General features: G+C 47.0%; 12 protein-coding genes across 12 annotated transcripts; 6 read left to right on the top strand and 6 right to left on the bottom strand.

The window, feature by feature from the left end:
* NEMAJ01_2168 (uncharacterized protein) lies at positions 1-2382 on the top strand (the record flags this gene model as incomplete). Its single annotated transcript, XM_047916006.1, has 1 exon — positions 1-2382. A coding segment is annotated over one exon (2382 nt), but the record flags the coding sequence as incomplete, so codon positions are not given.
* Positions 2383-2771: 389 nt separating this feature from the next.
* On the bottom strand, positions 2772-3419 carry NEMAJ01_2167 (transcription factor E2F3; the record flags this gene model as incomplete). Its single annotated transcript, XM_047916005.1, has 1 exon — positions 2772-3419. One exon carries the CDS (start codon positions 3417-3419, stop codon positions 2772-2774), a length of 648 nt encoding a protein of 215 aa, XP_047771962.1.
* A 32-nt stretch (positions 3420-3451) lies between these two features.
* On the top strand, positions 3452-4177 carry NEMAJ01_2166 (uncharacterized protein; the record flags this gene model as incomplete). Its single annotated transcript, XM_047916004.1, has 1 exon — positions 3452-4177. One exon carries the CDS (start codon positions 3452-3454, stop codon positions 4175-4177), a length of 726 nt encoding a protein of 241 aa, XP_047771961.1.
* Positions 4178-4179: 2 nt separating this feature from the next.
* Positions 4180-5151, bottom strand: NEMAJ01_2165 (uncharacterized protein; the record flags this gene model as incomplete). Its single annotated transcript, XM_047916003.1, has 1 exon — positions 4180-5151. One exon carries the CDS (start codon positions 5149-5151, stop codon positions 4180-4182), a length of 972 nt encoding a protein of 323 aa, XP_047771960.1.
* A 273-nt stretch (positions 5152-5424) lies between these two features.
* NEMAJ01_2157 (TFIIH basal transcription factor complex TTD-A subunit) lies at positions 5425-5625 on the bottom strand (the record flags this gene model as incomplete). The annotated part of the gene is made up of 1 exon (XM_047915995.1): positions 5425-5625. One exon carries the CDS (start codon positions 5623-5625, stop codon positions 5425-5427), a length of 201 nt encoding a protein of 66 aa, XP_047771952.1.
* Positions 5626-5640: 15 nt separating this feature from the next.
* NEMAJ01_2164 (tRNA pseudouridine13 synthase) lies at positions 5641-7314 on the top strand (the record flags this gene model as incomplete). The annotated part of the gene is made up of 1 exon (XM_047916002.1): positions 5641-7314. The coding sequence occupies one exon, from the start codon at positions 5641-5643 to the stop codon at positions 7312-7314; it is 1674 nt and encodes a 557-aa protein (XP_047771959.1).
* A 205-nt stretch (positions 7315-7519) lies between these two features.
* On the bottom strand, positions 7520-8749 carry NEMAJ01_2163 (peptide chain release factor subunit 1; the record flags this gene model as incomplete). Its single annotated transcript, XM_047916001.1, has 1 exon — positions 7520-8749. The coding sequence occupies one exon, from the start codon at positions 8747-8749 to the stop codon at positions 7520-7522; it is 1230 nt and encodes a 409-aa protein (XP_047771958.1).
* A 409-nt stretch (positions 8750-9158) lies between these two features.
* Positions 9159-10259, top strand: NEMAJ01_2162 (uncharacterized protein; the record flags this gene model as incomplete). Its single annotated transcript, XM_047916000.1, has 1 exon — positions 9159-10259. The coding sequence occupies one exon, from the start codon at positions 9159-9161 to the stop codon at positions 10257-10259; it is 1101 nt and encodes a 366-aa protein (XP_047771957.1).
* A 720-nt stretch (positions 10260-10979) lies between these two features.
* On the top strand, positions 10980-11606 carry NEMAJ01_2161 (V-type H+-transporting ATPase subunit E; the record flags this gene model as incomplete). Its single annotated transcript, XM_047915999.1, has 1 exon — positions 10980-11606. The coding sequence occupies one exon, from the start codon at positions 10980-10982 to the stop codon at positions 11604-11606; it is 627 nt and encodes a 208-aa protein (XP_047771956.1).
* Positions 11607-12540: 934 nt separating this feature from the next.
* NEMAJ01_2160 (uncharacterized protein) lies at positions 12541-13512 on the bottom strand (the record flags this gene model as incomplete). Its single annotated transcript, XM_047915998.1, has 1 exon — positions 12541-13512. The coding sequence occupies one exon, from the start codon at positions 13510-13512 to the stop codon at positions 12541-12543; it is 972 nt and encodes a 323-aa protein (XP_047771955.1).
* Positions 13513-15244: 1732 nt separating this feature from the next.
* Positions 15245-16969, top strand: NEMAJ01_2159 (actin-related protein 5; the record flags this gene model as incomplete). The annotated part of the gene is made up of 1 exon (XM_047915997.1): positions 15245-16969. The coding sequence occupies one exon, from the start codon at positions 15245-15247 to the stop codon at positions 16967-16969; it is 1725 nt and encodes a 574-aa protein (XP_047771954.1).
* A 779-nt stretch (positions 16970-17748) lies between these two features.
* On the bottom strand, positions 17749-21147 carry NEMAJ01_2158 (uncharacterized protein; the record flags this gene model as incomplete). The annotated part of the gene is made up of 1 exon (XM_047915996.1): positions 17749-21147. A coding segment is annotated over one exon (3399 nt), but the record flags the coding sequence as incomplete, so codon positions are not given.

The following is a 21147-nucleotide window of genomic DNA, read 5'->3' as shown; positions in this document are numbered from 1 at the left end:
CACAACACGCTTATACGGATGTTCCTGTCTGTTGACGGCAGAAACCTCTCGATCCATGTAGCAAAGAAGGACTCGTTTATCAGCACTCTGCAGCGTATTTGCACGAAGGAGCAGGCGAACTATGTTCTTGCTTCATTGCTGCTGCTGAGCGAAGGCGTGGCAGTCCCCATTAATGCAACGCAAACCAAAGTCACACTGTGGAAAACCATAAATGCGGAGAGCCAGTACAAGAAAGCAGTCAGAAAAGACAAAAAAACGTCTATTAGCGAGTATATGTTCTTTGAAGCAGACGCCAAACTGCATATGTCAGTTCCGCAGAAAGACTTTGCAAAGGTCGTGGACTTTTTCAAGAAGTACAACAAGCCAAAAGAACTTCCGGACACATCTGAGGACTTTATCACAGGCAAGTTTCTAAACACTCCGCAGTTTCTTATACAGGCGTACGTGTTTGAGTACATAGAAAGCCAGGAAGATGCAGTGCAGTTTCTGGAGTGTGTCCACACCCTCCTAGAGTCCTTGGGATGTGTAAAAGAACTTTCTGCAGGGAAGAAAGACGTATACAACCAGTGCTTCTGTGCAACTGAAGAGAAGGAGAAAGCAGAAGAGTATTTGCAGCCGTTTTCGGATGTTTATAGAATGCAGAAGAAGTTTGATTGGTTCCCGTTTTACACCAAAAGCATGCTGCCTCGCCATATGCCCGTGCGGTCGTACAACAAAGGTCAAGATGAGTTTACAAATGACATTTTCTCCAACTGTGTGGAAGCAGGCCTGTACGCGCTGTTCTGCTGTCTGGCATACGATGCAAAAGATAAGAAGTACGACGTATTACGGATGCTGGGCAACAGGCAAGACCGGCCTGAGACAAAGCCACTGAGAGACTTCTTCGGGTTGAAAGACGTTGCTCCAAACAACTATGCGACTGTAGAGATGTTTGAAGAGTGGAACAAGGTGATGTCTGGCCTAAATTGCGACCAAATAACCTACAAGAGCGAGCACAAGAACCAAATTCGGTCTTGTTTTCTGAACGTTCTGTACGTGATTGCCGAAGTAACAGGCCGACTGGACACTGAGCAGGAAAAAATAGACGGGTTTGTGCAAAGACTAAACAGCGAAGAAGACCCAGAGAAAAACATATACAGTGAAATGAAAAAATACTTTGCCAATCTTTTGAAAGAGCTCTCTGTAAATAAGAATATGGAGGTGTCTGTTTCGGAAATGGCCCAATGCGTTCAAATGGACGTGGGGGATAGCATATCTGCATCTATCTGCTTGACTTACAAGCACCAAAAAACTGGACTGACCCAGGGCTTGGTAGCATCCATTATGCCAGGGCATGTAAACCTAAGCTTGCTGGAAAACTCTATTAGACTGCCTCGACAGCAGATTCTGGAGGCTTTCAACGCAGAGAAATACAAAGACAAAGTGGGGTTTGCAAGCTGCTTGTTTTTTGAGTGCATTGAGAATTTGTTGCTCAAGCACACGAATGCGGGTAAGAGCGACTCAATAAGAAAGATCGGCTTTGTTGCAAAAAGCCTTGTATTGAGCGAATCCCTCGAGAAGGCAACCCAGCTGTTCATGGGCAACTGCATCTCAATGGCTTGGAAAAAAATCATCTTTATACACTCGTTCTTCATGCACACAAAAGGCAATGCGCTGGATATAGGCCCAACTCACCCTGGACTGCGCCTGGCCTTAAACATTCTAGGAAATGTTCTGTTAGAAGAGGAGCCAAGTGCAATGGATATGTTTTTAAGAGTCCCTGTGCAGCTGAACCAAATAAGCAGTCTGGCCCCAAGAATCACACTCGAAAATGGGATAATCAGCAAGCTCTTTAAAATGCCAGAAGTCATCGCGTTCTTACACCTGTACGCCCCATCGGGAAGCAAAAACGATCTCAACGCTATTATGACATACTTCCGAGAGTACAAAGAGAAAGCCAAAGAGCCTCTTTACAAATGCGATGTTCTGCTCTTGCACAAGTTCATAGCTAACATTGCTGCGACTGTATTTTCAGGTGACGTCATTGCGATAGCAAATGAGATTGACACAATTCTTTTAGATGTGAGTATGAAAGAAAAGAAAGAAGCAGAAAGAGCCAGAAATTTAGTAGCTATTTTCTGGTTCACTTATGCAATGCAATGTTCATGTATCTCAGACCTTATTAGCGAACTTTGCGATAGAATCAGCCCAGAAATAGACACATCGAAAGAGTATGTCAAATATGCAAGATGCATGTACTTGCCCCATGAAAGAAGGCCAACCGTAGAGCATCTGAGAGCCTACGCAAGAACACATAAAGAGAGAAAAGACATCCAAAAAATCTGGAAAATGCACAAACTGCTTAGCACCGTCTTGAAAGTTTACGGGGAGTCTAAGGTCTAAGCCAGCCCAAGAAGAAACTGCCCCTGACAGCATGCACGCCCAAGCACGCAATTAACGAATAAAAAGCACATTTTTCACCCACGGCTAACTATTCTGCATCTCTACAGGGCACTTCTCGCAAGCACAGCCTCATACTTGTCTTATAGGCCGATCTCCCGCAAAAATTGAAGCTTCTTCAGCCAGTTATGCTCGCCCTCAATGCTTCTGAGAACTTTCTCTTGCAAGGACGCTTGTTTGGGAGAGATATAAAGCCTCCTTGCAAGAGAAAGTTCTCAGAAAAGCATTGAGGGCGAGCACAGGACCAGCAAAGGCAGCGAGTGTTTGGGTTTTACCTGTCCGCACAAAACAAGCATTACATAGAGTCTTCCACGTTATACTTATATTTACTTTTATTTAGTGACAGAATCAGCCGTGTCTTGCAAGTAGTATACATCAATCTTTTCGTTTGGCGAAGAGAGTGCAAGCACACTTTCTTCTGGATTGTTTGAGGAGGGAAAGTCCAAGAATGTGCCAGGCGGGGTTTTAACTGCAAACAAAGAGACCGGCGACGCACTCTCCAGCTCTCTCAAGTCTGCGTATGTTACGTATGCCAAATTTACATTCTCTTCCTTGTTTGCAAGCGCCTGCAGTTCACTGTTCATTCTCGCAAGCTCGTCATCTATCGCTTTCTGCTCTTTGAGCAAGTCTCTGACCTCCTCTGTGTCCTTATTCACGGAAAGTGAGTGCCCGCCACAACATATGCATTTTTCCTTCCCTTTCTCCTTCACGTACTGTATGCTATTCTTCAGCTTCTTGCGGATATATCCCACCCCCTCCAGGACGTTTGTTATGTCGTAAAGACGCCTTTTGTGTATTTTTAGTACGGAGGCAGCGTGGTTTAAGTTTAGCTCGAAATGTGGGGACTCTTCCAGTAGCTGCAGGAATTTCTTAGCAAGAACAGCCAGTGAATTCCCCGATCTGCTTCCTATGGATTTGTTCTCGGAAGTGTCCAAGTCTGAGAAGAATGAAAACACGCTGCCTTCTTGTGGAATGTGCATGGGAAATAAAAATGGACATATTTTGTATTTTTATGGAATATTTGCTATGCGGAATACCCGCAGATGTCTACGGAATGGTCAAGTTTATACGCGCATCAGAAAGCGAGTACAGGATAGAAGAGGTGAAAGACGTAGTTTACGATATGCACAGATATAGTGTAATGGTGAGCCAAGTAGGGAGCGAGCGGGTTCTTTCTATAGTGTATCCTGCAGATAAAAGCAAGTCTCGGAAGAGCCTGGCCCGGAAAAGAAGCGTAAGCACGGTCCACGGGGATGCTGAGGGCCTTCTCGAGGAGTTTGGGTGCAAAAACAGGCGAGTGCGAGAGTACACCAGGAGCACGTATCTTTACAAAGGCGTGCGGATAATCGTCGCGTATAAAAGATCCTGCGAAGGGGCAGCTTCCAGTGAGGACTTGAGCGAAGAAACAGGAAAAAGAGAAGCAAAAAATGCGGGCTCTGAAAATATAAGTTTTCCCACCGCGGGTTCTACGCCCGAAAAGAGGGGCGAAGGGGAAAGTGAGAGTGCTTTGCCCTGCAGCAAGAAAAACAGTGGCCGAAGTTCGCTGTATGGAGCAAGCCCAGCGTATGCCACGAGCCAAGACACTCTTCGAAGCGACATAGACTTGGAGAGTGTTTTGGTCATAGCATGCACAGACCTTCCGGACGGGGAAAGTGTCCTTGAAGAGGTAAAGAACAAGCTGAAAATATGGGTTGATTTAGTTGTACCGTCAGAGAGCATGTGCGAGTATATGGTGTAAAATTAGTGCTCTATGCACGAATGGTGTGTTTCGTGGTCGCTGAATAAATGGGAGAGGTTCTTTCTTTTGTAGTAGTCGTCGGAGAGGGCTATGGACAGCTGGCCCTGCTCTTCAGAAGGGGGCTCGTTCAGAGAGACATGTTTAAGCGTTCTTTTGGAAAGGGAAATATGCCCAGGCAAATTCAAAAGCGTACATATAAAAGATATATTTGGAGGGTTTTGATATGCGCTTTTGGAGATATCTGACTGCACGTCCTGTGGGAGCAGCATAAAGACATCTCTCACGTAGTTGTCATACGACGCAATTTCTGGCCTCTCGTGCAGGAGGCCATGCAGCGAGAATGCGGTGCTTTCTGAGTGTGCATTTCTATACGCAAGAGAGAAGAAAGCTGCTTCTTTTGAGAGGAAAGAGTCTTCTGAGCCTATAAGGCGGAGGTACTTTATGGAGAGAGTGTGCAGAAGGGCGGAGAAGTGCTGTTTCTGCCCCAAAAGTGCCTTGGACAGGCGGACTGCGTTCACTGAGAAGGAATTCTCCAAATGGGCAGCCAAAAGTGTCCGGACGCTTTCAAACTCTACGAGCCTGCAGAAGATCTTCAGCGCATTAAACGGCAGAAGAGTCTCTGTTTTGAGAAGAGCCTGCGTGAATGGAGCCCAATCAGCACCTGCGGGCATTTCTGTGGAAAGAACGTGCATGCAGAAAAGCTCCAGAGAGTCGCCAATTTCAAGCACGGGGAGAATTCGATCTGGGAGTATAGAAGCCCCAACTGAGTGAAGCACTTTTATGGCGCACTCTATTATGCTGCTGCTTCTGCTCGGAGAGAGCAGAGAGAACAAAGTGTCGATGGCAGTGCTTCTATCCGTTTGCACGCTTTCTATCTCTTCCAGGACTCTTCTAAAATACTCTTCGTACTCGAAATGCTCTCCCTTGTAGTTTCGTATGCTCTCTAAATTTTGGATGTTCATTTTGTTTTTCATGCGGAGACGGATTTATGCACATTCTTCCGGAGTGCGAAAAGTGAGTTTGGCAACTGGAACGGAAAAACCATGTGCATAGAGGAAATGCCGGATGGGATTGTTCCGTGAAATTCCGGCAGATGGCGCCCCAGAAAAGACACTTTTCAGGGCAGAAACAATATTGCATCTGCCAAAGAGTCTCTGTGCGCGGGACTAGGCGCGTGTAGAGCGAGCACGTGTCTGATGTGAGCGCAGGAAGCGCAACGGGCGTGCGTGCAGGCGGGCTGTCCGATTTTAGTCGAAGTTCTTCTTTACAATGTAATTCAGCATTTTTTCTGTCTCGTCCTCCACTTTTTTAAGGTATTTGGCGTCTATAAAAAGAGTAGTATCATCTATTTCCTGTATGATAAAGTTGTGCTCTCTGTTCAGGCGCATCACAATTTGCTTCACAGAAGGATCGCACTCTATGAGCACTCCCTTTATAGCTTTGACCATTTTTTATTTTAAAAAATGCTTGAATGGAAGAAGTGTCTTAACGAGGGAAATCCAGTACGCGTTATTCTAAAAAAAGAAGAAAGTGACTTTATAGTTCGGGAGAGGGCGGAAGCAGGGCTGCTGAGCGCGTACGACACTCTCCAAATGCCAAACCTGATTTTGGATGGGCTTCCAGGAATCCGTGCGAAGTTGCTGCAGCACGTTGACGCCCTGGAGGAGGCAAGCGCCTATGCTCTTTACAGAGTCACTGGAATTCGCAGCAAAGAAGAGCGGAGAAAGATCCACCAAATGTACTCTATGCACCCATTTATATACACGGTATCTGTTAAAAACGACGACATTGAAGGATCAGAGGACTCTGATGTTTTGATTGTCTTTGACACCCACCATAAAAACCACATTTACGCTGCAACCGTCACCAAAAGGGGGAAAAACACCAACGACATTATAGACATAGTCTCCAGCATGCTGAAAATCAAGCCGCATAAAGTGAGCTTTTCCGGGAACAAGGACAAAAAAGCCATAACCACGCAGAGAATCAGCATAGAAGGGTGCTGCTACATTGACATCCGAAAGGCGGCCCAGAACCTGAAGTCTCGGGACCCAGAATTCAAGCTCTCGAAAGTTCTCTACTCGCAAGAGTCCATGGGAATCAGCGACGTGCTGCGGAATGGCGCGCGGCAGGTCCTGGGCTCTGCCTTGCACAAGATAGACGTCCCAATCGTGCTTGCGTCAGAGATTATTCCGGAGCTGGACCGAGTTGCGTCTGAAATCGAAGCTGCAAAGGCCCCCGAGCAAGCAGACGAAGAGTACATTCGCGTGGTCACGGGCTTTGAGCAGTCCGTGGTTCTGGACCAGATTGAAAGGATCGACTCTTCCTTGGGGCTGGGCCAGCTTTCAGGAAATCGGTTTTATCTGAACCTGGAGGTCACAGAAGGCCTGGAGTTTGCCTCGGAAAGGGCCACAAAAATCGCGCATAACGGATTTCCAAACTACTACGGGAGCCAGCGGTTTGGGGTTGGCATGGACAATCCTGCAATAGGCGAAGCCCTTACGCGGAGAGACAACGAAAGTGCTGTTTCCCGAATACTTGGGAGTCTGAAGACGCTGGAGCACTCGCAGAATGCGCTGAAGGCGCACGAGCTCATCCAGGAGAAAAAGTACAAGGAGGCAGAAATGGCTCTCCCCAGGATGTTCAGGAACGAGAGAAAAATTCTCAATGGGCTCAGTCGGGGAATGTCGCCTGCGCAGGCGTTTAAGGGCGTAGACAGGCCGAGCAGGCTTATCTACGTGCACAGCTACCAGAGCATGATATTTAACGACGACCTGCAGAGAAGACTTATCAACGGGCTGAAAGAGAAAGAGTATGCAACAGACCGGAACATAAGCTCGGTCACTTCGAAGAAGGAAATAGAAAGCGAAACGTACATCACAGAGGCAGCACGCTGGGAGAATCTGATGATTCCTTTGTGGCCGTATCCGGAGGCGCAGGACGAGGGGAAAGAGGCAGGCTCGCACGGAGGCATTTTGAAGGGAGGACTCAGGAAAGCCGTTATTAAGCCTGAAAACATGGCGCACAAGGTCTCTGGGTCTCTCCTGCAGCTGTCTTTCACGCTCCCTCCAGGCGTATACGCTACAACGCTAGTGAAAGAGCTTTCCCAGAACGAAGTAAGCGTTGTAACCTGGTAGCAAGCGCCTGCAAGCGCATAGAAGCAAAAGCACTTTCGCACGCTCAGAAAAGCGCACGGGAAAAAAATAAAAGTGTAGTGCCATAAAAACATTCCGTACAGAAAACATTTTCACCAAAACAAGCTGCAGCGCAGGAAAAGAGATCTAAAGTGTCATTTGAATTTATAAATATCCATGGGCAGCAAACGCCTGCGCGCTGTTTTCTCTAGAATATATCAGCATCTGAAAAGTCTTCTACCTCCGACAAGTTATCGTTTACCTCCATTTTGTATCTAAGTATTCCCCCTATTCCGCCGAATGCGGATATAAACTGTGTTCCCTCTTGGCTCTTGTCAGACACAAATACCACGGTGCAATTGACTTTTCTGTAGTTCTCGGCCAGCCAGTCAGTGAGCAGCTCTCCGTCGCCGTCCATTGCGTATGTGACTTCGTCCTCCTTTTCTATCCTGCGGATGCCCGAGCCTTCGTCAATGATCAGCATATCCATGCAGCCGGACTCCAGGCAAGACATTGTTTCCTCGGCCCCAAAGCAGACTTTCCCGGAGCCAGACACGACTTCGTCAAAGAACATTTTTACCGTCTTCTTTTCGCTTACAAGCTTGAGGTTTTGCAAGACCTCCTCGGCCTGCTCTATTGCTTGGTTTAGGCCGTTTTCTCCCCCGTACGCCACGTCTATGATCTTAGCCACCTTCGCCTTCAGCCTTTGGTCGAAGAAGTCTGCCTGGCTCAGGTCCGTCTTAAAGTCGGCACATCCTGCGAGGATTAGCCCGTGGATGTTCGGCTTGTTGTTGGTGATAAAGACCTGCGTGGCAATTTCGCTGACCTTCTTTAGGTAGTTGTGCCTCTTTTCCAGCCTCAGCCTGGCAAAACGCACTGAAGACTGCCCTCCTCGGCCGTGCTTCTTGGGAAGATCCACGCTTATGTTCTGCTTTATCTCCTTGGAGTTACCCGACAGAACTGCAAAGAGTGCGCCGTGCCCATCCATAACGATAAACCCGAACTTGTAGTCGTCTTCCAGCGAGTTTATCAGGTCCTCCACGTGGAACTTGCTGTTGCACAGGTACAGCGACGTGTTGATGGGCTTCATGGGCTCGATGTCAAAGCAGACTTTTTTCTCCTTCCCGGAGTCTTCCATAATAGTTCCCGTGTATAGGGCGAGGCCGTTCTCTGGCACTCGCGTGATCAGCTTGAGTCTTTGCTGCGCAGATGTGATGGCTCCCAGCACGCTGAGCCGGTTCACTCTGCTCTTTATGTTTGAGGCAGTTCCGTACTCTTCAACGAGCAGCTTGTTGGCTCTTGAAATCTGGTCCTTTGGCGGGAGTATCAAAGAGATCATCGACGTTCCATTGCCCCGGGCGTTCTGGAGGTACTTGAGAAGCTTCTTCATTTTCCACCTCTCAACTTCCAGTTGCTCAACTGTTTGGTCTTTTTCCATGCGCACAAAAAAACATGGAATTAAAATATGAAAATGCGCCCAGGAGGAAAAGAGCCTCGCCGGATCGGGGAATGTGCAAAAAATAAGCACCCCCGAGAGTTGCACGGTCGATCGCACATGGAAAGTTTGCAGACATGTGCGAATCTGGGGCAGTCCCACAAAAGAGTGTGCATCAAGGAAATCCTGCTCGCACGCAAAACGGATCGCCAGAGAACTGTGGGACTGCAGTTATCACACCAGAAAAATCACCAAAAACGGACAATACGCTGTTTCTTCAGCACAAAAAGTTCGCACACATAGTTAAGTCCGAGCATGCGCTTCGCAGAGGCTCCCAGCAGCATCCCACCCCACAACAAAAGAAGAGAGAGTATGCTTTATATTTATAAATACTTTTCTGTTAAAATATTTTATGAGCGTAGTAGAGAAGATAAAGGAAATAGAAAATGAGATGGCAAGAACTCAGAAAAACAAAGCGACTGCAAACCACTTGGGAATTCTCAAGGCCAAGCTGGCCAAGCTAAGAAGAGAGCTCCTGACCCCGAAGAGCGGAGGATCTTCCGCTGGAGACGGGTTTGACGTGGCAAAAACAGGTGTCGCCAGAATAGGCTTTGTGGGCTTCCCTTCCGTGGGGAAAAGCACGATCATGACCAAGCTGACGGGAACGTACAGCGCAGTCGCAGAGTATGAGTTTACCACGCTCACAACAGTGCCAGGAGTGCTCCACTACAACGGTGCTAAGGTCCAGATACTGGACTTACCGGGGATTTTGGAGGGGGCCAAGGATGGACGAGGTCGTGGTAAGCAGGTGATTGCCGTTGCCAGGACATGCTCGCTTATATACATAGTTCTGGACATCAGCAAACCCATAACCCAGAAAAGAAAAATAGAGCTGGAGCTGGAGGGCTTTGGAATCAGGCTCAACAAGTCGCCCCCAGACATCACCATAACCAAGAAGGACAGAGGCGGTGTAAATATACGCACATCGTGCAGGCTCACGCACTTAAACGACGAGTGCATCCGCATGATATTCAAAGAGTACCGGGTATTGAACGTGGACGTAATGTTTAGGTGCGATGCCACAGCGGACGATCTGATAGACGTGATAGAGGGAAACAGAGTCTATGTGCCTGCGCTGTACATTCTCAACAAGATAGATCGAGTCTCTTACGAAGAGCTGGAGCTGCTGAGCCAGCTGAAAGACTCCGTTCCCATTTGCGCAGATAAGGGCTGGAATATGGACGAGGTCCTGGAGGCGTCCTGGGCGAAGCTGCAGCTTATCAGAGTCTTTGCCAAGCCGAGGGGACAGCTTCCAGACTACACTACGCCGGTCGTGCTTAGGTCTGGGAAGTGCACGGTGAAGGACTTCTGTAACTCTATCCACAGGGGGATTCTGGCGGAGTTCAAGAATGCGATTGTGTGGGGGAAAAGCGTGAAGCACGTGCCGCAAAGAGTAGGAAAAGAGCACACCTTAGTCGATGAAGACGTCGTGCAGGTGGTCAAGAGAAGGTAAAATAAAGAGAAGACTGCAGTATAGCACGTTTGGGCATGGGCGTAAAGAGTGTGCAGGTACTTTTTAGAAAGCGTATCTTTCTATTTTTGCATTTTGTTTTAGATATGCTTTTTTGCATTTTTAGGGGTGTCAAGGGTCAGTATACATTTTTTTATTCGAAGGCCAGGCGGTATTATACATTTTTAGGCTAGAACCACTTTTTGGGTGGGCGTGTGCCAGCGCATAAAAATCACTTCTGAAAAATTCAGCAGAGGCCACGAACACACGAAAACCCTGCTAGAACTGCCCCCGGAAAAAGTCCCTGGAAAATAGCGAAAAGACACGAAATTCCAGAAAGCAGCCAAAAGCACGCCCGCATCGTATATGCACGCATTAATCCTAAGTAAGCTGGATAAGCTCATTTTATCGCACTATTACTGCATTTCAGCGCCCAGCACAGCTTCTCTATTCTTGCACCATGCCCACTGCACTACTTAGCCATCATTATAGTGACCTTTCCACGTAATAGGTCCTACTCAACAGGATATATTCGGGTTATTCGGGGCTAGTGCGCCTAAATATCCAAAACACGACAGTATGCTGTTTCTGCGCATTTAAGGTGTACCCGCGCAGCCTTGCATAATGCAGCGGAGATTGAGCCCTGCAGTTCTCTTTACTCCACACTTTCATTGGCCTATTCCCAAACTGCTTATTTATTCTAAAACTTTTATTTAGCTTGCAATGACGGGAAAACCACTTGCAGCCCTCACAGGGAGAAAGTATGCAGTCGACGGATGGGACATGGGGAGAATGCTCAAATTCATAGAGCAGGAGTCCGAGCAGAAGGCACACGAGATAGACGTGCAGTCGAATGAGGACTACGGCGTGAAAGTGGCTGAAATGGCCGTGGAAAGCATGAAGAGAATAAACAAGCAGAAGGAGGAGGAGATAGAGAAAATCAGATCCGAAAGAGTCATAGCCGAGGGAATTCTCAGGTCTAAGGCCGGCATAGCAATATCCAAGCAGAAGGAGCAGACCATGAACAGGATACTCAACAGCGCAATGGAAAAGTGCAGGAGTATTCCGCTCAGAAAGTCCCTGGCAGAAGATGCCATACGAAGATACCGGCACGTGTGCCCGAACGAGAAAATGTTTGTCTATGTGAAGCAGTCGGATGCACACCTGCTTAAGAGCATACTTAAAGAGGGCGAATATGCCGTGGAGACGATGGGAGACAGCCTTCTAGGGGGAATCGTCATTCGCAACGAAGACAGGACTGTGCTTATAAACAACAGCTACCTAGAAAGAATCCGGTGCATCGAGAGGGAGGCACACCCGATAGTGCAGAGGCTAGTGTTTAGTAAATAAAGATATAAGCTGAGGATTCTGCAGTGCTCTCGCGAGATTACTCTTTGAAAAGCCAGAATAACCCGAATACTCCATAGATAGGAGGTATTGATCTATATGGAAATATACTCTCGTGCTTAGAAATAGCCTGTAAGTTCCTGCTGTTTCTGCTGCACGCAGGGAATGGGCTGCTAAATAGTTCGGAGAAGTACGTGCTGAATTTATTTCAGTAAAAGTCTCGGCATAAAAGCTGTTGCTATGCTAGAGAGTGTAAGCATGGAGACAATCCCAATGAAAAGGCCAAGCAAGAATATGGCAAGCAGCAGGGATGCATAGCCCAGTCTTTTGCAGAGTGTACGCTCTACTGCACTCGCAGGAAATAGTTCTACTGCAGTGCTGGAGTTGGAATTGCTCGAATTTTTATGCTGCTTACTATTGATACCAGATGACATTTTGTGGATTTTATGCGTGCATATATACTGCAGAAACAGTGATATCATGAAATTAGTGCAGAAAAGTGGCAAATTATGCGTTTGAAGCGTGCTTGCATTTTAGCCTGAATTATTTCTATAGCCTCGCAGGGGAAGAGAGTATGCCTGCAAAGGAAAAAGAGCAAACAGAAAGCTCTGCAGGAAGTTCTTCTTTTAAGCATTCTCTTAAGTACATTCTATGCGTATCACTCGCTCTGGGAAGAATCGCCCCAGAAGGAAGCCCATCTCAAAGCCAGTGCCCGCATAAAGAATTCGTTCTTCGCGTGTGCTTGGGGTTTGTATGGAGTTTTCCTCTACTTGCACACTGCCTCTCTTTATCCGAATTCACTCCGATCAACTCTCCAAGCAAAAGCACTTCCCGAATGCGCATCACACGATGAAATGCGAAAATATGCACTGAGTGCGCTGAACAGAGAATGCCCCCTAATCGCGATTTATTAGATTGTTTCCGAGTTCAGACAAGCTCAGACTGCCTGAACCTCATTTAAAAACTCATCGATATCGACTATCCCCTCAAGCCCCGGCATATTATACGTCGGCTCGTTAAAACTCGGCATTTTACCCCCCAGCAGATTATTCACCGTCTCGTTAATCCTCGACATATTAATCGTTGGTATGCTAATCTTCGGCATGCTAATCTTCGGCATGTTAATCTTCGTTATATTGTTAGCCTTTGGTATATTAGCCTTTGGTATATTAGCCTTTGGTATTTTAACCTTCGGTATATTAGCCTTCGGTATATTAGCCTTTGGTATGTTAATATTCGACATGTTAATGTTCGGTATATTAGCCTTTGTTATGTTAACCTTCGGTATATTAGCCTTTGGTATGCTAATGTTCGACATATTAGCCTTTGTTATGTTAATGTTCGACATATTGTTAGCCTTTGGTATGCTAATGTTCGACATATTAGCCTTTGTTATGTTAATGTTCGACATATTGTTAGCCTTTGGTATGTTAATGTTCGACATATTAGCCTTTGGTATGTTAATATTCGGTATATCGTTAGCCTTTGGTATATAGTCGGCCTTTGGTAGGTTAATATTCGGTATATTGTTAGCCTTTGGTATATAGTCGGCCTTTGGCATGGTACTATTCGGCATGGTACTATTCGGCATGGTAATATTCGGTGGGTTATACCCCGAACCGCCAGCCTCCGTCATATTACTCGCTGTCTCGTTAACTGCCTGCTGAAGAGGCGTCGACTCGCCAGTTGCTAGCATATAATACGCTGCTGCTACAAGTAAGCATATTGCTGCGATGGTAAACATAATAATAGGAATTCTTATACACAGGCTGCATCTAGGACATTTAATCGATGGAAGCCGCAGTTTTCTTTTCCGGGATTTTTTTTCAGGCTTATCCTGCTCTACTTTCACCACGAACTTGACCGTTGGGTTTTCATCTTGTAAGTTCTCTCCAGTTGCCGATAGCATACTGTGCACTTACGAGGAGTATATATACTATTGCTGTGATGCGATCACTATTTTGCTGACTTTGGAAAATGATCGTTTTCATCCGGGAATTCTCCACTTTCTGCGAGCACGGAAAGAAGACTTTTTCGGAGAGTCTGCAGAAACCCGCTGGAAGCCCAGAAAGTATCACACACTCGCAGCTTTATATACATGCCTTCTCTTAAACCAGATTTATGCCAGCCTTTTTCTGGGCTCCTGCAATAGAATCCCCGTCTGTTCCTGCTGCAGTGAAACTCCCAGAGAAGAGTTTACGCACGGACAGTATTCCCACGCACGGAATACTCCACATCCTGCACGCTCTCCATCCGTACTCCCCCACCCAGAGTGCACTCTCCGTGCGTAAACTCTTCTTTTCTGTGGGCTGCACTGATGAAATACTTCCTCTGTGCATGCGGAGATGTATCCACGCGCGAGAGAAGAAGGACAAAATAAACGGGAATACCACGCGAATGCATCGATATTAAGCAAGGAAACTAAACTACCCGAATAACTCAGATATACAGTGTAAATCCATCACTCACTTCCGAGCAGGTGCAACCCAGAAGCCCAAGAAAACAGAGAATATCCCATATACTGCACATATACGTGCGCACTCACTCGAATTCTCCGAGGATTTTTCCCTTCCCTCCACAGATCGATTACTCCGAGGGAACAACCAAAAAATAACCCGAATACTCCTCAGGCACAGCACATAAGCACGGCCTTTTTAGCTTTAATTTTTTCGGGAATGAAAATTCTTCCATAAAAATCACTTCTCTCTTCTCTATATGCTAAACACGTATGCATTTATTTTTGTTTTTCCGGGTATTCACTATTTCTTGTATAAAGCTAACTTTGCCAAATACTGATGTCCGAATATCAAGCCAACCAGTGAAACAACACAGATCAAAGCTAGAATATACACTATTTTTCTGCTCTGAACGGGGGGTTGACAGTCCTCACTGTAGTATTCGGGCTCTTCCTTGAATGCGAATGCGGTTTCTGGTTGTCTGTTTCTTATAAATGCTTCTCTTGGTGCTGGTGCCATGGTTTCTCTCCACTGTTCTCTTTATATACTTTCTTCCAGCAGCAATTATTCCGGGATGGGCAAAACCATCAAAAACAAACAGCTGCTTTAATTTGCACGCACAGAGTCTAAGAGAAAGAGAGAAAAACAAACTCGGACAAATATGCACAAATTAAGCAATAAAATTCCAAGTAGAGAATACGCCAGAAAGTTCTATTCGGGAAGTGCTAGTGAAACTGCCGCTATTTCTATGTTTGCATAAACAGAGTATTTAATCTACTAGAAGTAAAGCAGAAATATATTTATCCGTTATGCGAATTAAGAACAACAAATTGAAAAACTATGCTTTTTAGAGTGTTTTTGAATCTTATTGATTTTATCTTCTCTCTGGATCTATGCCTTTTCCTAGATACATTCTCCGAATATCTCACTTCAGACACATCATCACGAGAACTAAAGAGCGTATCAGCTCGCCTTGTGCCTCCTTAAGCAACTATGCTTTCATCATACAGCCCAGCATAGACAAAACATCCTAGGAAAAATCACTATTTCGACGGGAAGCACTGTGGAAATCTCCCCGTGAAAAATCCTGCTAAATCCCCTTCCTGTACTTCTCCCTATAATGTATAATGCAGTGAAGTGTGTGCCTGCGGGCTTTAATTTAAATGCGAGTGCAAATAATTTTTTATGAAGAAGACGCTCTTGGTTATTGACAATGGCTCCTGGGAGTGCAGAGCAGGAATTTCCAGCGATTCCCCGACCGTGCGATTCCGCAACCAAATCCACAGAGTGAAGGGCAAAGACGGAAAAACAGCGTATTCTTTGCTCCCGAACAAGAAGCCAGGCTGCACTTCCACGGTGAAAAGCATGTTTGACGGCTCTGTGATCTACAACTACGAAGTTTTTGAGGGGACGCTGAAGGAAATTCTCCGGGAGACTCGGGGGAAATCGAAGGAAAAAGTCACTGATGTCGTGATAACAGAGTGCTTCCTGAACCCGCAGATGTTCCAGGATATGGCGATACGCAGCATATTCAGCACAATCCCCTGTGAGACCGTTCGAATCGGCTATGACTTCATATTCGCATACGAGCACAATATGAAGCACAATAAAGAGATGGTTTTGGAGGCACTCCCAGAGAAGGGCTTCTGCGACGTGATAATAAGCATGGGATACTTGGGGGTGTACGTCGTCCCTGTGGATCCCACGGAGAAGAAGATCCTGTACGAAGAGAGCACTTTCCTGCAAATAGGCGGTCTTGCAGCCCAGCACATCTTCTACAGGAGCATTTCGAATAAGTACTGCGGGACAGGGATAAAAGTCGTGCGGGAGGAGGTGGAGGAGTACTTCTCGGGGATCCGCGTCTCGTGCGATTACTCCGAGGAGGTGGAGAAAGTGGTGAATGACGGCCTGGGGAACGTGAAAGTCTCTTCTCGCGCGCAGAAGCCAAAGGAGAAGAAAGTCCCCGACAAAAGAAGGAGTCACTTCATGGAAATTGCGAAGAGAAGGCAAAGTGTGACCCCGCAGGAAGCTACGGAGGATCTCCCGGAAAGCACGCCCGGAGACCCAGAGAGTGCAGGCGATCTTCCCCGAGAGGAGAAGGAGAAGGACGCGCAGGAGGAGGAAGAGGCACTTCTGAGGCGCCTGAAGAGGGAGAAACTTATAAAGGGAGCAACTGATCATAGGAACAAGCAGAAGATCATGAAGGCTCTGGAGAGGCTGAGCATGCACATATCCGCCCTGGAGAGTGAGCACCTTCTGATCTGCAATCCGGAGGAGTACATGCGGGAGAGGAGGGAGAGACTGCAGGAGCTCGAGGCCCGGATAAAGAGAAGGACTTTCGTGCGGAATGAGCTGAAGAATCGGAAAAGTCCGCACTCGCTCTCCCTCCTGAAGAAGTCCCTGGAACAGCCGGACAGTTCCTCAGATAATCCGCACCTGCAGGAGATAAGGGATGCAGCAGAAGATGATACGCCGATTCTTGAGGAGATAGATGCGATAGAGGGATTCCTGCGGGGGAATGACTCCTCGTACACGGAGAGGGAGGAGAATCCGCTCGATAAAATACGGCACGGGTACGGAGAGAAGGGGGGAGTCAACATAAACGTGGAATTTATTCGGACGCCGGAGAGCCTTTTCAGCCCGTCCATCGTCGGAGTGGAACAGCCCGGACTGAGGGAGAGCCTTTTCGCCGTATTCCAGCGGGGAAGTGTCCGGAACATCTTCATCACCGGGGGATTCAGCCAAATTGCAGGCCTGAAGGAGAGAATTGAGAAGGAAGTGCTCTCCCTGCGGTACCTGCCAAATAGTCCGAGGGTTATCACTGCGATGGACCCAGTGAATGATGCGTACGCAGGAGGATTCCTGGAGTCAGAGTTCTTCCCCAAGCACACCAGAGGAGGAGCAGAATAAGAGAGTGAGTAAATAAATTGTCAGTTAGTGAGTGAGTGAGTGAGTGAGTAAGTAAGTGAGTGAGTAAGTTAGTAAGTAAGTAAGTTAGTGAGTGAGTGAGTTAGTAAGTAAGTAAGTTAGTAAGTAAGTTAGTGTGATAGTTAGTAAGTAAACAAGTAAGTGTGATAGTGAGTTAGTGATTGAATATATGAATGCATGTTAGTATGTTGTTAGTAAGTAAGTTAGTTAGTGATGTGCGAATATTTCAAGTAAATGATTTTTGTAAGTTGTAAGTTAGTGAATGGATAAGCTACCGAGTAAACAAATTGTCAGTTAGTAAACAAACAAATAAATGAGTAAATAAGTTAGTGATTAAATATATGCTGTTAGTAAGTAAACAAGTAAATAAATAAATATTGTTAGTTAGTAAGTAAATTAGTAAATATATGTTGTTAGTTAGTAAAAAAACAAGTAAATGAGTAAATATTGTTAGTAAGTAAACAAGTTAGTAAATATATGCTGTTAGTAAACAAGTAAATGAATATATAATGAGTGAATAAACAATTAAATATATGCTGTTAGTAAACAAGTAAATGAATATATAATGAGTGAATAAACAATTAAATATATGCTGTTAGTAAGTTAGTAAACAAGTGACTGAATAAATAATAACCCGAAGCTTATCTTATCTGCAGAAATGCTTTATTACTAGACGGGATTTCCCCAGGCGTACTCTGAAGTGGCCGTACTATCCTATACTGTGCAACAAGATGATATCTTCTACAGAGGACAAGTCCCCCTCAGAGCTTTATTGCATAGACTTTCTCGCATATTCGCTTGACTTTATCGAGTAGATCTCTACGGGAGGGATCCTCCTGGCAGGTGGAGGAATCTCCTGACCCTGCAGAGTCTAAGTCGCAGAAAAATCCCCCCGGCGGAGAAATGCGGATATATTCCAGCGTCTTCTTCCACGCTAAAAACAAGGAAAAAACTACAATACTCCTCTCCTGCAGGGAGAAGTAAATGCCCTCCCCCGTCGGGATTACAATCTCAAAGATCAGATCCCGCAGAGGATTCTCCCACTCCATATACGCCCCCCGAAGATCAAGGACTTCCTCCACCCCGGACTTTTCATGTGCCCACACTCGAAGGAATTTCCTGTTGAGTCTTTCACTCTCACCGTACACATTCATCCAAACATTCTCCCCCAAAAGAGAGAGAGCGTGCACCCTCGAGATAAACTCCACCGTCTCCTGAAAGTTCATCCGAAGACTTTCCTGTGCACTTCCCCCGAAATCCACAGGATATCTCCCCTCCATAACGCATCCCGCATAAATACTCGAAGGATTCAACCTCTCAGTTTCCGGGGCGTATGCACTCCAGTCGACCGTATATCGGTACTTCTTCCGAGTAAGTGCAGGAAAGAAGAAGTTATCACGTAAGGGCGGATATCCCCTGCACTTCTCGCACGTTTTATGCGATAGTTTTTTCCTGTGAAACCACATTCTCCAATAGTGAATCATTCCCCCCACAGACTCATTGTGCAGGCAGGAGTCATACGGATCATCGTGAGCGCACATTTTCAGCGGAGAGTGACTGAAGGGAAGCAATTCCTGCATCCGGAAGAGTCCCCTGTTCTGGAGGAGTACTCCCAGAAGGCCCACATCCACTCTCTCGCTCACTCTCCTGCTCACCCGAAGAAAGTCTCCCTTCATGGAGAGATCAGTCGCACTGCATACGATCCACTCTAACTCTTCGTGCAGGATCTTAGCAGCACACTCCAGGAGAATTACGTCTTTTCCCCCGCATCTCACGGGGAGAAAAAGCACGTCCTTCCTGCAAACTTCCCTATCTTCTCTCTCCACGTGCTCCAAATACGCCCCGAAGGAGGACCTGCACTCCCACTCCAGGACTTCACTGAAGACGAGAAGAGAGCACGTGTACATCGATCTCTCCTCCTTCTCCACGTACTCCCGTGAGAGGGAGGGAGTGAAGCTGGAGAGGTGCCTTGTCGGGGGAAAGTTTAGAGTCATCCCGTCTTCCTCGTACTCTCCCGCGTGCAGGACTCCCTGGATCGGGATCTTCGCACAGACCCACCTACTCAGACACTTTCCGCAGAGGATGATCTCCAAAACGCCCTTTTCCACGCGAGTTTTCATGCAGGAGTCATCGCACGGTATTTCCCTGAAGAAAATCCGCATGGAAAAAGTCTCTGCTACTCCCTCGCCAATTCCGAATATTTTCTCCCTCTGTTTATCAACCTCCCGAGAGTACTCTAAATACTCGCTGTATATACTATCCCCTGCATCCTCATCACTCCTGGAGATGCTGTCGCTCTCGTGGTCACTGTAATATGCATTCGGATTTGGCTCTATGCTTTCTCTTGTTTTCTCTACGTGGACTTCAAATCCCACGCACATTTTGTAGTATTTCCTGCCCGTCTTCCTGCAGATCTGCTTTTTATCCGGGGAAAACTCCTCGGAGCTATGAGAGTCTCCCCCCATTCCCACGCTGTACATCACCATATTCTGCAGCTCCTCCCGGGAAGTGCTTATAAACGTGCTGAACGTGTACTCCTCGACTGCACTGCTCGCATGATCTGCACTTCCGCTCTCCACGGACCCTCTGAGAAGGACGAGATTCTTGATCCTTGCAATAACTGCTACGGGATTTATGCTCAGAAAGTGACAGGAAGCGACAACTCTTGCATTGCAGACGGACTTTCCGAGGGGGTATACGGCCGTGTTTTTTTCGTTTGATCGCCTGTCGATCGAGTATATTTCATCCCCCAGGGCAAACTCAAAAGAAAGACCTTCCTCCAGGAAAATTATCGGGACAAAGTCCACGCCCAGAGTAAACCCGCAGGAGTAATCGATGCTTTCATGGTCTCGACTGTGCTCCTTCTTCACGGGATCACTGCATTTGCGACTTATCGCCTTTTTCGTGCGATTTATTCCTCCGGCTGCATCTACAGAGAAAATCCACGAGCATCCCACGCCCCCAGTCACGGATCCCCCGAGTTTTTCTGTTTTCGTGCTCTCCACGTCTTCATACGCTGTGAACGGGGCGAACTCACTCGAAGTCTCCTCGTCCACGGTCTTTCCCACAGTCAATCCCCCGTGCCAGGTTCCTGCTCTGATTCTTCCCCCGAGGACCCACTCCTTCGACGTATTTTCCTCCTTTTTTCCTGTTGCCTCGTCTGTGATTGTGAGACTTTTCTTTTTTGTGAAGGCTTTTACTCTCGCAGAGTTTATTCCTGCGAGGAAGAAGTTCGCACTTGCTTCTATCTCCTGATCGACGGTTTTATCGTGTCTGATCGTTCCAGATTTCACATCCCGTATTTCCTCCTCGCTCTGGAGGGAGTGCCCGTAGAGGGCCATCTTGTATCCCTGGCACCCGAATCTTGCACTCACGTAGATATTTGTCTTCTCCCTGTACCCGGTCTTATCGTATTTCTCCCTTTCAATTCGCTTTTCCTTGCGCTGTGTCTTTGTCCAGGGAGTTCCCCGCACGAGGGAATTTTTCGACGTGTTTTTGCAGGCGCGAACTCTCCCCGAGAAAACGTCCTTGTAGAGGGAGAGAATGTGGGCTTGCATGCAGGATTTAGAGGGGGCTCTGCTTGGGTGCTCAGAGTCCGTCTTTTTCTCGAGGGATCTCAGAAGGGCCTTTATTTCGTGCTTCATTACGTCCGTGAGGATGTACGCGTGGGACTTCTCCGTTGCTTCCAGCTCCTTCATTGCGAGTCTGTTCGAGGAGAGGGAGACTCTCTCGGAGGGATCTCTTCCCAGGCCGATGTTCACTCCGTCGAGGCACTCCTTTCGCACTCTCGGGAGCAGGCGACACGCGAACTTTCTCTTTGCACTTCTGCAGGGGCCTTTGAAGAGGCGGAGGAGGGCACTGAAAAGGGAGACTTTTACCTCCCTCTCGGAAAGAGGCTTTTTCTCCTCCGGAAATCCTTTGGGGAACTCCACGACGAGGTACTTTCTGAGGATGAAGTTGAAAATTCTGAGGGCTAGGAGAGTGTATACTCTCTGGGTATCTATCTGTGTTGGGCCAAAGTCTACGCTGGTGCTTGTGAAGGGAAAACTCACTCTGATGTCCGGAGTACTTTGTGTGCTCATGGAGTCTCTTCCACGGGCGTATTTATATGCGGGTTCGAGGCGGGGAAGCTTCCAGAAGGAGGAAAAGATCACTGTGAT

The sequence above is a fragment of the Nematocida major genome (genome assembly GCF_021653875.1).
Source record: "Nematocida major strain JUm2507 chromosome Unknown 2385, whole genome shotgun sequence".
In the NCBI taxonomy this organism is placed as follows: domain Eukaryota; kingdom Fungi; phylum Microsporidia; genus Nematocida; species Nematocida major.
Note: the sequence above shows the minus strand (reverse complement) of the source record. Positions and strands in the feature narration are given on the sequence as shown.